This window comes from Salmo trutta, chromosome 14 (genome assembly GCF_901001165.1).
Source record: "Salmo trutta chromosome 14, fSalTru1.1, whole genome shotgun sequence".
Lineage (NCBI taxonomy): Eukaryota > Metazoa > Chordata > Actinopteri > Salmoniformes > Salmonidae > Salmo > Salmo trutta.
Window position 1 is genome coordinate 70,775,731 of NC_042970.1, and position 15,713 is coordinate 70,791,443.

Genomic DNA, 15,713 nt, shown 5'->3' on the forward strand with positions numbered 1-15,713 from the left:
CCTCTATTCTCTCTCCTTGCCCTCTTCCTGTCTCTCCTCCCTCTCACTCTGGACACAGAGGAGAGGAGTCTGAGATGACAAATGGGAATGTAAAGGTCATATGGAATTGTCTTCATATCAATGCTGATCATCTACTGAAAATGGTCCATTATCTATGCATTATTTCTAGAGCACACACACTGCTTATGTCAACAAGGGCCACTGTACTGGAAGTGAGGGAGATTATTAGTTATTAGGTATGTTCAGGAAAATGGTTTGCTCATACAGACATTGAGTCACGTGGCCGTGGCGTACTATATAAAGCAGGCAGACAGGCATCAAGGCATTCAGTTACTGTTCGATTGAACATTACAATGGGCAAAACAAGTGACCTAAGCAACTTTGAGCGTGGTATGATCATCGGTGCCAAGCGCGCCGATTCCAGTATCTCAGAAACGGCCGGCCTCCTGGGCTTTTCACACACAACAGTGTCTAGTTTTACCGAGAATGGTGCAGCAAACAAAAACATCCATTCAGTGGCAGTCCTGTGGGCGAAAACAGCTCATTGATGAGAAGTCGAAAGAGAATGGCAAAAATTGTGCAAGCTAACAGGCGACCACAAACAGGCAAATACCGGTGCAGTACAACATTGGTATGCAGAACGGCACAAGCTAGAACTTGCACATTTTCATTTCACTGGTAGAATCGGGAAGTTTCAACTCCCTGTGTATTCGCCTGCTCATAGTGAACCACAAAGTCCGGCATTCATAGCAAATGCTTATACCGCACGCTAGGTAGAGGGGGCGTGCCCACAAACTTGAATAATGGTGTTGTTTACTTGGAACGACAAACACACAGTAATCTCAGAACTAATCTAGGCCATATCTTTTTTGAAACGTTTGTCTTTCACTATTGTTGTCATCATGCCCATGTGGTGTGCGTGGTTGTGCTATTTACAAACAAGCAACAAAATGTGGTACCTTTCACCGTTCTACCTACCAGGGATTCACCCTGATTATGCAGCTGTCAAAGATTATGCGGTGACCAAAGATTATCAGAGGGATTTTCAAGCTGAACTGATGGGGAATCCATTTAGACGACAGCTGAGAAGTGATGCGATACCATCCATTTTTTTCCTTCACAACAAAACGGAAGATTGTCAACTAGAGGTAACCTAATGTTAGCTAGCTTGCTAGCCTAGCTGGACTAGCTGGGTAAGTTAGCTAGCTAGCTAGCTAAAGTTACAGTCCTGTATTGAACTCTGAAAGCCATCAGATAAATCATATAGCTGTATTTCGGGTATACACAATGTCAATCAATTTAACTTATGCCATGGTAGTCACTGCTAGACTGGTAGCTTCCTTCAGTAAAGTAAACATGTTTGTTTGTTGTTTCTATCTTTGACTGACGTTAGCTGCTGCGAGCTAGCTAATGTTACTCTTATTTGGTATTTCAATTTGGTAGTCATCTATTCCACCCTTGTCTGGAAAGCACTCCGTTACTAAAAATAGAATTATCGATTTAGCTAACTCACTCTCTGTTTGTGTGTTGGTAGTAATGACGAACGTGTATAAATCATCTATGGTTGGTTAGTTTGTTCTCAGCCCGTCTCAGCTGGCTAGTAATCTTGCTGCCAATTTAGTGACGCTAGTTAACTAACAGCAAGCTGACAACATTGAAATATCCATGTTAGGTATGCTTAGCTTGCCAGTCTAATAGAGATCAATACAATGTGTGTGGTGGTTAAATTGTGTATTGTTGTGTATTTTGTTGTAGGTGGTACAGAATCTGATTCCACCAACATGCGCTTCCAATCCCTAGCTCTGCACAAGGCTAAGGTAAGTTGGCAAAAATATTTACAAGCTGACGGCTAAGATAGCTCAATTTACAGTACGCATGTTATAAACATGAACTGGGCAGTGTTTGTATGGTTTGTGATTGTGTTATGGGGTTACAGGTGGTTAGAGGTGGCCTGAGGAGAGTACCTTCCAGACAGAGTACCTTCCAGACAGAGTACCTTCCAGACAGAGTACCTTCCAGACCATGTCATCAATTTAGTCCACCCCGCTTTTTACCTTTTCTTTTTGTAAAACTCAGGTTATCTGGAGTCATTCCACAGTGCCCTGCTGAAAAAATATCCCAAAGCAGGGGCATTGGGAGCATGAGGGAGCAGACACACTTTGCGGTTATGGAGAACAACAAGATTGTGGGACAGAAAACAGCAAGGGACACTGACACAACCACCTCATTCTTCTCTGCAGATTCTCAAAACACAATACAAAGACATGTCTGCAAAGGGATACTATTGACAAGAATGATCTGTCATTGTCAATGGGATGGGGGAGGTTTACAGACAGTACTTTGAGATGAGAAAGGTTTTTTTGGTTGTGCTTAGACAGTAAATGTATTGTTGTGTATGGGAGCGATTGAGGTGCCATTTCTCCTCAGTCTCCCATACACAACCATTTATATTGTGTAAGAACTGCCTTCCTAAGACTTTTCACGCCTTTTTTAGCCCCCCCCAGCCCATTTACATTGTTGACTGATCTTTCCTTTCAAAAGCAGCTCCCAATGTCCCCTCATTGTCCCTAAACAAGACTCTAGCCGGTCCCATTTGGTTGATACCTTTACCAACAAAGGCGTGTTGCCCTACGTCCCATACACAAAGAGTATAAAATGCAGTACCAGCAAATCTTCTGCAAGAGGACCAAACAGTTGGTGGTTAAGAGGCCCTACACCACTTTCGGCAGAGTCTAATCCAGCTGGCCGTTCACCGCAGACAGGACAGGCCCGTCACCATAAGCACAAAGAGTCTCAGCTTCCCCAGCTCCCAATGCCGAACACAATTGCCAGTGTACCTGAAGCCAATTAGTGGAAAAAAGGTCTGAATTGGGCTGCCTGTGTAAACACAGCCAGTGTGGCAAAGCATAAGACCATGTAGAACCCTGTTCCTGGAGATCTATCCTCCTGTAGGGTTTTTCGCTCCCACCCCAGTTGTAACTAACCTGGTTCAGTTGATCAACCAGCTAATTATTAGAATCAGGTGTGCTAGATTAGAGTCGGAGTGAAAATTGTCCGCCCTTCTGGATTCACAGAAGATATTTATATAAGCTGAACAGATATTAGACATTCAGATATCCAAAGAATGTTTGTTTATTTGTCCAATTCTAAAATACAGGGGAGTGTACACTATTTAATGCTAACTCAAGAGAACTGGGTATTCAAGAAGAATGTTATATGTCCCTAGTGAAACACCATGGGAGAATGGAGGGATGTATTGCGAGAGGAAATGGTCGATTAATGATTTATTGGGAACGATCTGTGATTTATTGGGGTTGATCTGTGGCTGTCGGAAGGGTGGAATTGATGAGTGTTGAAGTAACTATATACAGAATTGTACAGGGTAAATGTTTGAGGTCCTCCAATCAGGGGGGAGGATGGGATTATTGTTATTATTTATTTATGTTTTGTGGTTTGGCTTCATGCTGTGAGCGGTGTGTGTGCTGGTGCTGGTGGTTATGGGTAGTTTCATGCTGTGAGCGGTGTGTGTGCTGGTGCTGGTGGTTATGGGTAGTTTCATGCTGAGAGCGGTGTGTGTGCTGGTGCTGGTGGTTATGGGTAGTTTCATGCTGAGAGCAGTGTGTGTGCTGGTGCTGGTGGTTATGGGTAGTTTCATGCTGTGAGTTGGTGCTGGTGGTTATGGGTAGTTTTATGCTGAGAGCGGTGTGTGTGCTGGTGGTTATGGGTAGTTTCATGCTGTGAGCGGTGTGTGTGCTCTTGCTGGTGGTTATGGGTAGTTTCATGCTGTGAGCGGTGTGTGTGCTGGTGCTGGTGGTTATGGGTAGTTTCATGCTGTGAGCGGTGTGTGCGCTGGTCCTGGTAGTTAGGGGTGGCAGGTAGCCTAGTGGTTAGAGCGTTGGGCCAGTAACCGAAAGGTTGCTGGATTGAATCCCTGAGCTGGCAATGTAAGAAAAATCTGTCGTTCTTCCCCTGGACAAGGCAGTTAACCCACTGTGCCCTGGTAAGCCATCATTGTAAATAAGAATTTGTTCTTACTGTAACTGTCTTGCCTAGTTAAATAAAGGTTACTTTTTTTAATGTATGGGTGCGCTCACTTCCATGCCCACCCAGGCATCAGACAGGGCTTGGTTTTTCCAGGCCTTGGAAAATTCCTTTGGGCCGAGGGCGGGGCCTTACCTTGCCGCCGTCTCAGGCGGGTGGAGGTGAGCGCACCCTCTGACCAGAGCACCCACTGTGATTGCCATTCCAAAGAAACATACAGTAAGTTCTGGGAATACTTGTAAAGCTGTGGGAGGAGTGTTGTTATGATCAAACTGCCGTTCAGCTCTTCATGAGTCATCTGCTTGAAATCCAGCATAATGTCTAATCCCTCAAGAGGGATACAGTACACGGGATACAGTTCTGCTACATTGACACACGCAGGCAAATGAATTATGCTTCTGTATCTAGAATCCACAACAAGAAGAAGCCCAGGCACCACACGATATTGTCTTTAAGACAAAAAACAAACTCAAATTATACTCCATTGTACAGTTTGAACAACCATGTCAGCATAACATCACCATTATGGTAGACTAGTTGAACATGCAAACATATGCACAGGCACAGAGATCACATTTACAACAATATCTAGCCTAATAGAAAGAAATATGGCATAACACTCAATCTTTTCACAGTGACCAGACTGTACAAATGAGCCTACATAGGCAGACAGTATCTACCTTCAGCCATGTCTATCAAGCATGCTTAGGCAAATATTTTTTTATAGTAAAACCAGCTTCGGTTTTAGAGATTTACAACAATAAATTGTTATATTATTGTTTCTCCTCACTGATGGCTAGTAAACGTAGCTAGCTAGCTTGCTGGATATGAAATACTTGTTATTTACATCTGTTTGGAATCTTATCTGGCGTCATGCCTATTTGTGAGATTGAAATGCATCCACGGTCATAATCATAACCAATCAACCCTCATCAATTATGTGACATGGTGTGAGAGTGAAATTACAAGATTATGTTATAATATTGTTATTGCATCAAATGGTTGTTTTATGCAACAGAATAGGGGGTTCTTAGAACTATATTGTGTCTGTGTGAACTGAGAGTGGGCCTCTGGGGCTTCATGCTGACAAGTAGATTTACAATGCCTTAGGCCACATTCCATTCATGTGAGGGAGATTGCTCCGGTTTGACTGGAGGGTACCAGGGAGCGATGGCTCGGGTATGGATAATTATGAGATGAAGCTTGTGTTGGGGGCCAGACCCTGGTTTCTACACAATGACAACAGTCTTACAGCAAATACTGTCTGCTGTGAATTATTAGTATCTTTCATACAGACCCTAACCTTGTGACTCATTCCACACATCTGCTGTTTGTCATGTAGACAAAGGGGGTGTATCTTTGCTATAAAAGGTGTTTGTATCCTTTGTGTCGGGGCTCTCAGCGAATCATCTAAGTGGTTCGTCGACCAGCCATTGTTATTGTAGAGCACTCACATCATTCACTTGTGTGGGTGTGGTGTGACCTGCTCTCCTTATTAATTAATAAGTGAATAAAGATTTCGTTTAAGTGGAACTCTGACTTGTGCGATAAGTCTGTCTCTCCTCATTTGATAATACCGAAATTAACCACCAGAATAGCTAGGTAGTAAAATTATTTTCAGTTGTCAATGTTACACGTTTGCTAACAAGTTACAAATGTGAGCTGTGGCGCATAACAAGTTAGCTGGCATTGGCTGTAGCTTTTTATTTTGGATTTAACTAGGCAAGCCAGTTAAGAACAAATTATTATTTATAATGACAGCCTACCCCGGCCAAAACCCTAACCCGGACGACGCTAGGCCAATTGTGCGCCACCCTATGGGACTCCCAATCACAGCCGGTTATGATACAGCCTGGAATCGAACCAGGGTCTGTAGTGACGCCTCTAGCACTGAGATGCAGTGCCTTAGACCGCTGTGCCACTTGGGAGCTAAGCTTCTAACGTCAGCTAAATGCAACTCTTTGTTTCGAATCCTCTTTGCTATATCCAGTTGAAACATGGTTGAATGTCACCATGAAGCTAATAGATGCTCCATCGTCGAATTCGTGTTGATGAGAGAAATCACTTGAAGCCATTGTGTCTGGTCAGTTCTTTTGGTTTTGCCCAAAGGATTGTTGTTACAGTAGTGTCTATCTCCTTTTCAAAAAGCCAGCCTTTGTGGAGGATCGGGGCCAGAGCATGAAGTACCGCCCAACACAAGTTGTCGTTTTTCAGAGACTGAAATGTTGTTCTCTGCTTGTATATTTAGCAATGAATCTGCCAACAGGAACATCGCTGAAAGATGTCCAATGGCTCTTTCGAACAAGGACAACCATATCTACACCTACAGAAACGTATAGTGCGATCAGTATAACATGGAGCCTTTGCGAAATGCCACAAAGTGGGACTAGATTACTTTTTAGATCTCACGCCCCATCATCAACACACTTGAAGCCGTCATAGGGTGTATCATTCAGCGTGCGAAGCCCTGACCTGCCTTCCTCCTGGGAAATTATATGTGAAACACATCACACTGGCCTAGAAATGCCTCAGACATGATGAAAACAAGCCCAGATTTCCCCCAGGGTGAAGTTCTCCTTTAAGTTTAGGCATTAACCAAGAATTTTTAGAGGGTTAAATTTAGGCAGAATCTTCGAAGTCTTAAGGTTATGCCTTAACTCGGAATGGTTAAGGTAAATGTTGGGGACAATTTCTAGCACTGGATTCGAACATGCAACCTTTGACACCAGAGGCAAGAAGAAGAAGCAGCTCCAGCGGACACGCGATCTCCAACACTTGACTATTGAGGAGTGGAAAAACATTGTCTGGTCCAACGAATCCTGGTTTCTCTTGTGTAATGCTAATGGCAGAGTCAGGATTTGCCGTAAGCAGCATGAGTCTATGGCCCCATCCTGCCTGGTGTCAACGGTACAGGCTGGTGGTGTAATGGTGTGGGGAATGTTTTCCTGGCACACGTTAGGTCCCTTGATACCAATTGAGCAACGTTTCCATGCGCCGGAGAATTCAGGCAGTTCTGGAGACAAAGGGGGGAGGTCCAACCCGGTACTAGACGGGTGTACCTAATAAACTGGCCACTAATAAATTGTATCTCAACAACACACTCTATTCAAATACCAGGAGGAGTTGAGTACGAGGAACAGAAAATGATTAACCAGGATGCAGTGGAGCCCAGGTGTAACCACACAGACAAAGGCAGGAGGAGGCCTTTTCCCACCAGAGCTAGAGGGCACACACACCGAACTACTAATGATCCTAATAACGTACATAGAGTACACAAATAAATACATACCTTGAACTCTCTATGATCCTGATACATACATACACACACACACACCACAGTGATTATGACCCTGGCAGTGCCAAAATTGCTCCACCAAACTTGCTGTGGAAACAGAATGTTGCAAGACAAAATGAACAGAATGGGCAGCTATTCTTTGACATGCAGCCGAGTTCCACCTGAGCTGCTTGCCGCATAGAGAAATTACACCCCACTGAGAAGACAGCCGTGCACACACACACACACACACACACACACACACACACACACACACACACATACTGACACACGCACACGCACACACACACACACATACTGACACACACGCACACACACACTGACACTGACACACACACACACATGCACACACACACACACACACACACACATACTGACACACACGCACACACACACACATACTGACACACACGCACACACACACACACACACACACACACACACACATACTGACACACACGCACACACACACTTACACTGACACACACACACATTGACACAACTCACATGCACACACACTGACGCAACTCTCTCTCTCACTCCCACACACATACTTTGCTCCTTCCACACATGGTCGTTCCTCCAGGTGTTTCAGTTACACCCAAGTGCCTCTGAGTTATTCTAATTAAAAGAAAAGATTGCGTGAGAGCCAACATCCACTAAATACAGACACATCAACCATAGTATGTGCGCGTGCGTGTGTTTGTGTGTGTGTGTTAGCAGGGAGATGCACCGTTTTTTTTGCAGCAAATCAGATGCTGATGTGTATAATAAAAGTTGCTGACTATTTGAACAGGGCCCCAGTCTTCAAGAATGGAAGTTTCTATGAAGACGACTGGGGCCTTGTTCAAACGGCTCAGAAATGCATCAGGTAGACAGAACACCACATCAAGGTAGTTTTGATCTTCTCATAATAAGCGTTGAGGCATTGACAAGTTACACACACACATACATACATACACACACACACAGACACACACACACACACACACAAACACACACACACACACACACACAGACATAAACAAAGCCATGCCCAATAAATATACACTTCAAATTAGTAGAAATTCAACAGCGGAGGGGAAACTCAAACAGGTTAAAGATGTGGGACATCAACAGCACAGCCAGAGTAAGCAAACTGTATATTTAAATATTTCAGGAGGCCGCAGCTATTTCCAGAGCTGTTCCATAATTCAACATTAACATTTTCCTCCCGGAAACCTTGAAACCTTCAGCTCTCTGATTAAGAAAAAAATAGCAGTTTGTGTTTATTTGAGCTGTGAGATATCAGAAGAGAGGGAATACTTTCATGTCTGGAGACGGAGGGCATTTATTTTCCCTCATGGGAACGATTTGGGGACGTGTTGTGACGGTGTGAAGTGTCTGGCCGTATAAGTCTTTAGAACCTGGCTTCACATGACTTCCTGGACATGTATCCCTGAAGAGGTAAGGCTGTTTTTCTACCCAATTAATGTGTGACCCCATGTTTAATGGAAAAATCCCCAATTCACCAACCAGCTGTCACGGGTGCCAACAATATAAAATAATATGAAATAGGATACAGTCTCTATAACTCACAGTTCTTGTGCCAGAAGAAATGTTAAAGGCAGAAACAGGAGACCTACATAAGTCAGGAAGAGTTCAGAGTTCATCACCAAGGACACATCCTCCCTCCTCACCATGAATTAAACCACACAGAGAAATCTCCACACTCATTCTCTCCATTTCCCCTATGTCTTTCTCCCTCCCCTCCCCCTTATCCCTCTCTCTCTCCACCTTCCCACAATGCCATCTTTCCCCCTCTCTCTTTCCCCTCTCCTCCCCTCCGCCTCTCTCTCCCCATTCTCTCTGTCTCTCTCTCTCTCTCTCTCTCTCTCTCTCTCTCTCTCTCTCTCTCTCTCTCTCTCTCTCTCTCTCTGTATGTGTAAGCATCTTTGTGTGTGTGTGTATGTGTGGCTATGGTCAGTTACCTCCCTCCAGCCTGCAGAGGAAGCTCCACAGCAGAACAGCACTAATTGCTGGGAAGAGGAGAGTAACCAGCCAGAAACATGGGGACATTGAGACACAGCAGGAGGGTGGAGGATGGGAAGAGGGGGAGGAGGGATGGGGGGGTGAAAAGGGGTTATTTTGGGGGTACAAGGAGGCAGAAGTAACCAGCCAGGGACACTGAGACACAGCAGGGGGGAAAGGGAGGTGGGACGGAGAGAGAGAGGGGGAGATGAGAAGGCAGAAGGGAATAGGAGTTGACATGGACAAATAGTTACAACTGCAAGACTTGACGGGGGGGGGGTTACAAGACTTGACCATGGGGGGGGGGTTACAGAACATACAGTATCTCGATAACAAATCATAAGCATTACTACTCATAATAAAATGCAGAGATGAATCTAAGCATTTGATATCATTACATCAGGGACCAGTCACAGGATGTGTCACAGCATCTATGTTAGTATAGTAGCTGAGTACGCAGTCTGGAACAAACACACCAGGTGTCTCAGTCCCATAGAAGCACTAGCTGTGTGTGTGTGTGTGTGTGTGTGTGTGTGTGTGTGTGTGTGTGTGTGTGTGTGTGTGTGTGTGTGTGTGTGTGTGTGTGTGTGTGTGTGTGTGTGTGTGTGTGTGTGTGTGTGTGTGTGTGTGCGTGCGTGCGTGTCGGTGTATGCCAGTCAGAAGCTGACAAAAGCCAAAATATTCCCAGGGAGGACATAGCTAACCCCCAGCAGCCCCCGGGGTGCACCACCAGGTCTGACACCCGCTCCACGTCAACATCAACCACCGACCCTGTCTGTCAATCAATAATCACATCACAGCCCTCCCAGCTCTGCAGCTGACACAGCTGTGGATACACACATAGTGGGTTTGTGTGTTAGGTGGGTGGGACGGTGTACACAGAGCATGTTTGAGAGACTTGTACATGTATGTGAATGTGTATTTATGTGTATTTGCAAGTGACTGTCTCCTACACAACAGTCTTCACGTCATTGTAGCCTCAACACAGAGGGGAACAATAACTGGATATTCCAGACATCCATTCCCATCTCCTCCCTACAACCTCCACACTAACCTCAGCTACATGTCTTGCCCTTGTATACCTATCTAACAGTGACCTATGGCTGGGTGGTGATGTGGTGCCTGCATGGCCTTCTGATGCACTCTGTGCTCTGGGGACACTCGGGAGCCCTGTGAAGCAGAGATTGGCACTGTGTGTGTGTATGTGTGTGTGTACACTCGCGCTCTCCCTGGTACCCCTCTAATCCTAAACCCTCCAAATCCTTCCATCCACTATACTCTCTTCTGCCATCTTTGATGATGAGGGCTCTTCCTCTCTCTCTTCATCTCTCTCCCTCTGCTTCATACACCCCTCTAAGAAACTCTACAACCTCTGTTAGCTCATCAATTTTTGAAAGGGGTTTCTATATTTACTTTACGGAAACCACAAATGCTCTAAGGGGGAGATTTCCTGTTTAGTTAGCGGGTGTTGTTTCACCACATTGGGGCGGTAGCTAACGGCTAAATGCTAAATGCTGTAAATTCTTTGAGCATGCTAGTTCAGTGTTCAGTTCAGTCCTGCTTATTAGCATGTTAGAATGGTGCTCAGCACTCCTACTGCACTCCCAACCATGTCTATAGTGTCCAGTAATACCATCTCTCTTAAGCCACGTGTCCAACACCCTGATTCAGAGGATAGTAATGGTCTTGCACGTCAACATAGTGTGAAGTTGCTCATTTCACACCTTCTTTGAAATCTTTTACGTAGGACAGGATAGAGAAAGTCAATAGACCACGTCCTCTTTCTTCACCTGCTGCATCTGCTGCTGCAACACCTCCAGAGATGAGTCACCCATGGTACAGATACAGTAGCACCAGTACTAGGACCAGAAGCTCCAGGTGCTCTGTTCCCACAGGCTGACCTAAGGGGTAATCATTAGCCCAGGACGAGGCCTCTGGGCTGGGCAACAGACCTGGACACACTGGCCTCTCCCATGACGGAGGTGGAGGTGGTGAGATACAGGAACCTATCAGTTTATCACCAGCTGCTTAGCTCCCAGCTACCATAAGAACACCTGGGTCATATTCATTAGTGCAAACCGTAGCAAAACGTTTTGCAAAGGGAAACAAAAATGGCAACTTCTTATTGGACAAGTTCAGGTAGTCCCTCTCCGTTTCGGTCTGTTTTCTTCCGTTTGGTGTCTAATGAATACCACCTAGAACAGTCGGGAGGGCCTGTGTGGCCATGTTATATCATTGTCACGACAGACTAGCTTGATATCATCTATTGCACGCGTAATAATCATGTGCTACATTGCTCATTGTTCATCGGAAACGTTCACTGAGCTGAAGTGAATGGGGAAAGTCATTTGTTGGATGGCCGCATGCCAAGAACGTGGGCCCATAGGCCTAATGCTTGCCCTGTCTGTTGAAAAAACCTTGATCACAATGCCATACTACTAGACTGTATTAGAAGTTAAATGCTCAATGGAAATATATGAGTTTAGTAATGATGCGCAACAACCCACTGGTTGCATCAACGTTGTTTCCACATCACCTCAATTAAATGACATTGAACCAACGTGGAATAGACGTTGAATTGACGCCTGTGCCCAGTGCGAATGGTTCTGATGTTGCGTGTCTGAGTAATGTGCGTCTCCCCAATGCATCCCATGATGCACAGCAGGGGTGCAACTTTCACTGGGGACGGGGACATGTCCCTCCCCCACATTCTGAAATTGCATCCCACCCCCCGTTTTATCATTGGAATGTGATACAAAACGAGATGTACTTTAGGACCATGTGGACACCTCCTAGCAGTCTGGTAGGCTGTTTGGAGGGTTTATCCGACTGGATAAAAAAGATATATAATTAGGTCCCCCCCACTTCTAAAACCAAAGTTGCACCCCTGATGCACAGGAAGAATGGGAATGCCCGCAGAATCCATGGAAAGTTCACATACATCCCCAGTCTCTCTCTCTCTCATTCTTTTTCTTTTTTCTTTCTTACATTATTTCTTTCTCTCTCTGTCTCTCTGTCACACACACACGCACACTCTCTCTCCATTCCCTATCCTCCCACATGCCATAAACATTCCAGACACAAGGCTATTGTGATTCTATACCATTTCTCTTGAAAGCACTGAACCACTACATACAGGCCATAACTTGAGAGCCGCCAACACATGACAGCTTCTCATATTCAAAGGGAATAGTGTGCAACTGTGCACACAGAGCCACAGCAACAGCACAGCAACTGGCCATGACCTTTGGGTGTGCATGGATCATCATATAAATGATTGGCTAAATGATGAGGGCATTATTTACAGAAGCTGTGGATGGCTCACGCCTCATGGAACATTAAATACATCACTTCCTCTCCTGAGGCACGAGACAGCTCCAGTCCTGGCTCCCCCATATTTCAACCAGGAAATGAAACAGTGCAATGTAATTGCAGCAAACACGGATGTGATAAAGCACTTTGAATAGGCTAGATATCTTACATAGTGTATTGCTGTTGGAAATTCGACTTGATTGAGCCTTCGGTGAGGATAAGCAAAGTTAATATTTGTGACACAGCATGAGTCACATAGTGCACTATGGATGTTCCCTATTACCATACGATTTCGTTACGATGGTCTTATGGAAAATTATATAAGCGACTTTCATTCACCTCATTGAATTGTGTTGGGAACCGACCGGTGGGAAAACCAAATAATACCCTATATATCCGTTCAAGGGGGAAGGAGCACAGAATAGATATTTTAGGCCAACAGTGGACTAGAGCTGAACACGAGAGGCGCACGGTACCTTCACGCTGCATACACGTTTTCCCGAATAAAATAGGCCCAATAACTGATTCATTCGATATCAGTTGAATTGATACTGGCTTGGGGCGTTTTAAAACCAGATATTGGCTATAAGTGGTCGAGCTGCAATTCCCCCTATCATGCTTAGCTCGAATGCCCGGCCTTACATCACATGGTGAGATTTCCAACCAGTGTAACCACACCCACTCTCACTCATCGCCGAGGGTAGGGGAAAATGGCACCACACCGGTGTAACACGATTGTCGGGCATAAAATACGAATGGTTTGTGCCAGGCTCGCAATGAAGCGTCATTGGAGTTTTAATGTCAGCATCATCTTGCTGGACTACGACGCTGTCATAAACAGCAACAGGTGGCATAAACAGCAACAGTTCGATATCTTGGTGTTGTGTTAAGGACAGCTACCAAAGCTGCTTCCGTAAGGTGGTGATGTCGGTTGTGTATGCGGCCGTGTCAAAGCAACGAAACAAAAAAATATATACTTTGGGAGGAGAAAGAGATGGAAAGATTTAGGGAGGGAGGGAGGGAGGGAGGGGGGCACGCAGTCCTGTGGTATGATTCATCCAGTGCTCCCCCACTGGTACACCCCGTCGCCCCTCATCCGCCACCCGCGCGAGGCTACACCTGTATCTCGTTTAACCCGATTTCCCCGTTCTTATCAATGACTACCTGCATCACCATCGACTGTCACGGCGAGGATACCTTGATTATCTATTCACCTTGTAGGCTATGTCCACACTAGGATGAATTTCAATCATATAGGCTAGGCTACACCTGACGTTCCTTATGGGGGTTTTGGAGAAGAGCGCATAGCCTACAATGGATTTGAGCAAAGCTAAACCCTTGACAGGCCTATAAACTGTGATTTCCCCCCCTCATGAATAGCCGAATCCCAAAACGAACCCCAGTATCCAACCTGGTGTGAATGATTCATACAGTGGCAAGCAAGGGAACACCGTTAGCGTGGACTATAACATCTGTAGGCTATACGGAAATTACAGCCCAGTAATAGGGAACAATAGGGGATGCAACGGGTTGTGGTGGTTGAATGGGTGTGAAAGGTGACTACAATGGTAAACGACAGGCATATTGGTAACATACTGGGACTAATAGGTGGCGGATGGCCGCTCGTGCGTCTGCCTTCTGGACACAGACACCTCGCTCGTGAATGGGGGTGTTGCGTTTGCGAGTGGTGCGTTCGGGGTTCCACCGACCACCGTTCAGGGAAAGGAAATGTAGCCCTTACTTTAACACGGCTTCCTCTTTCTCCTCTTCCTCCTTCTGCCGATCCATCACGGCCATGATTATTTTCCTCTCCTCCTCGGTGAGATGGCTGAGGTCCGGCAGTTCGGGAACCGTCGGCGGCGCGGTGGGTGGGCGAGGGCCGCCCTGGGGCCCCACCGAGGCGGACGACATCTTTTCCACCAGCACCACCCCTCCTTGGCTTGCTACTGTCGTTTCGACTGACAGAATCCCTGCTGCTTAGCGTTGCGAGCCACACCTCACGACATAGTCCACGGGTAGAGCAGCAGCTCTGGTGAATAGGGCAAGCCGCCGCTGCTCATGGCTGTTGCAGGCACCCACGGTTGTGCTTTTGTTTCTCGTCCTCCTCGGCTTTTTTTCTCTCCACCTCCTCACTCTCTAGTCTCTCGCTTCTCCCCACCCCCCACCCCCCGCCGGCCCGCCTCTCCCCTCCACCACCGCCGGTTTTACGGGAAGCCCATCTCCACGCCAAGAGATGACACAAGCAAGCCGAGGGACCCTCTGGATGGACTGGCTTTGAGCTGTGATGCCCTCGCGCCACCGGACACGGGCTCGGTGATGTTGGACCGTGGTAAAGTTAGGCGGAGTCTGTGTGTTGCGTTCCTCTCTCTCTCTCTCTCTCTCTCTCTCAGTGCTGCCACCGCCTCGGCACTGCTAATGTTGCTGCCACTGACAGGGAGATGGAACAGTCAATGAGAATGCAGCCCCCTAGAGCTCGCGTCTTCCTTCCTTATGGTTGTGCACGCGCTTTTACGAATTTGAGAATGGGTCTCTCTCTCTCTCTCGCCACATGCAAGAACAACACTTTTTCCCAACCTCACTTATTTCAGGAGTCACGCCACCCTGGCTGGCACCACACACACACACACACACACACCTGCAAACATGAACCAAAAATAGTGCGCGTTCCCGTCGTTATAGCTCCAACATTCATTGACCGCTAAGACCGTAAAATATTGATCCACAGGAAAGACTAAACTGGGTTCTGTCTGAGAGTTCAACGTCCTAGACTTTATCAACGTTCAGTTTGATTCCTGAAAGTTGCGTCAGAGATGCAAATGACAATCACTCTTACCAGCTATATTTCAAACAATATCCAACATAACATATAGCTGGATGAACATACAGTGTGTATCAGTAGAATCGAATAACATCTTTGATTGTCAATAAAATAGGATCAGTACAATGGACATCCTGCAATGCGTTTCTCAGTCACGATAAAGAAAAAACATTTCAGCACCATGGACAGAGACATTTAAGCACAACTCATAAGTACCATAATTGCAACAGTTTTAAA

General features: G+C 45.9%; 1 protein-coding gene across 1 annotated transcript in view; it reads right to left on the bottom strand.

The window, feature by feature from the left end:
- Window positions 1–14,791, bottom strand: part of LOC115147856 (regulating synaptic membrane exocytosis protein 1) — a gene marked incomplete at its 3' end in the record, with an annotated part of 51,064 nt that extends 36,273 nt beyond the window's left edge. Inside the window, exon 1 of the mRNA XM_029690126.1 lies at window positions 14,400–14,791. Coding sequence (XP_029545986.1) covers window positions 14,400–14,569 — 170 coding nt within the window. The remainder of the gene's footprint in view (window positions 1–14,399) is intronic.
- Window positions 14,792–15,713: the final 922 nt, after the last annotated feature.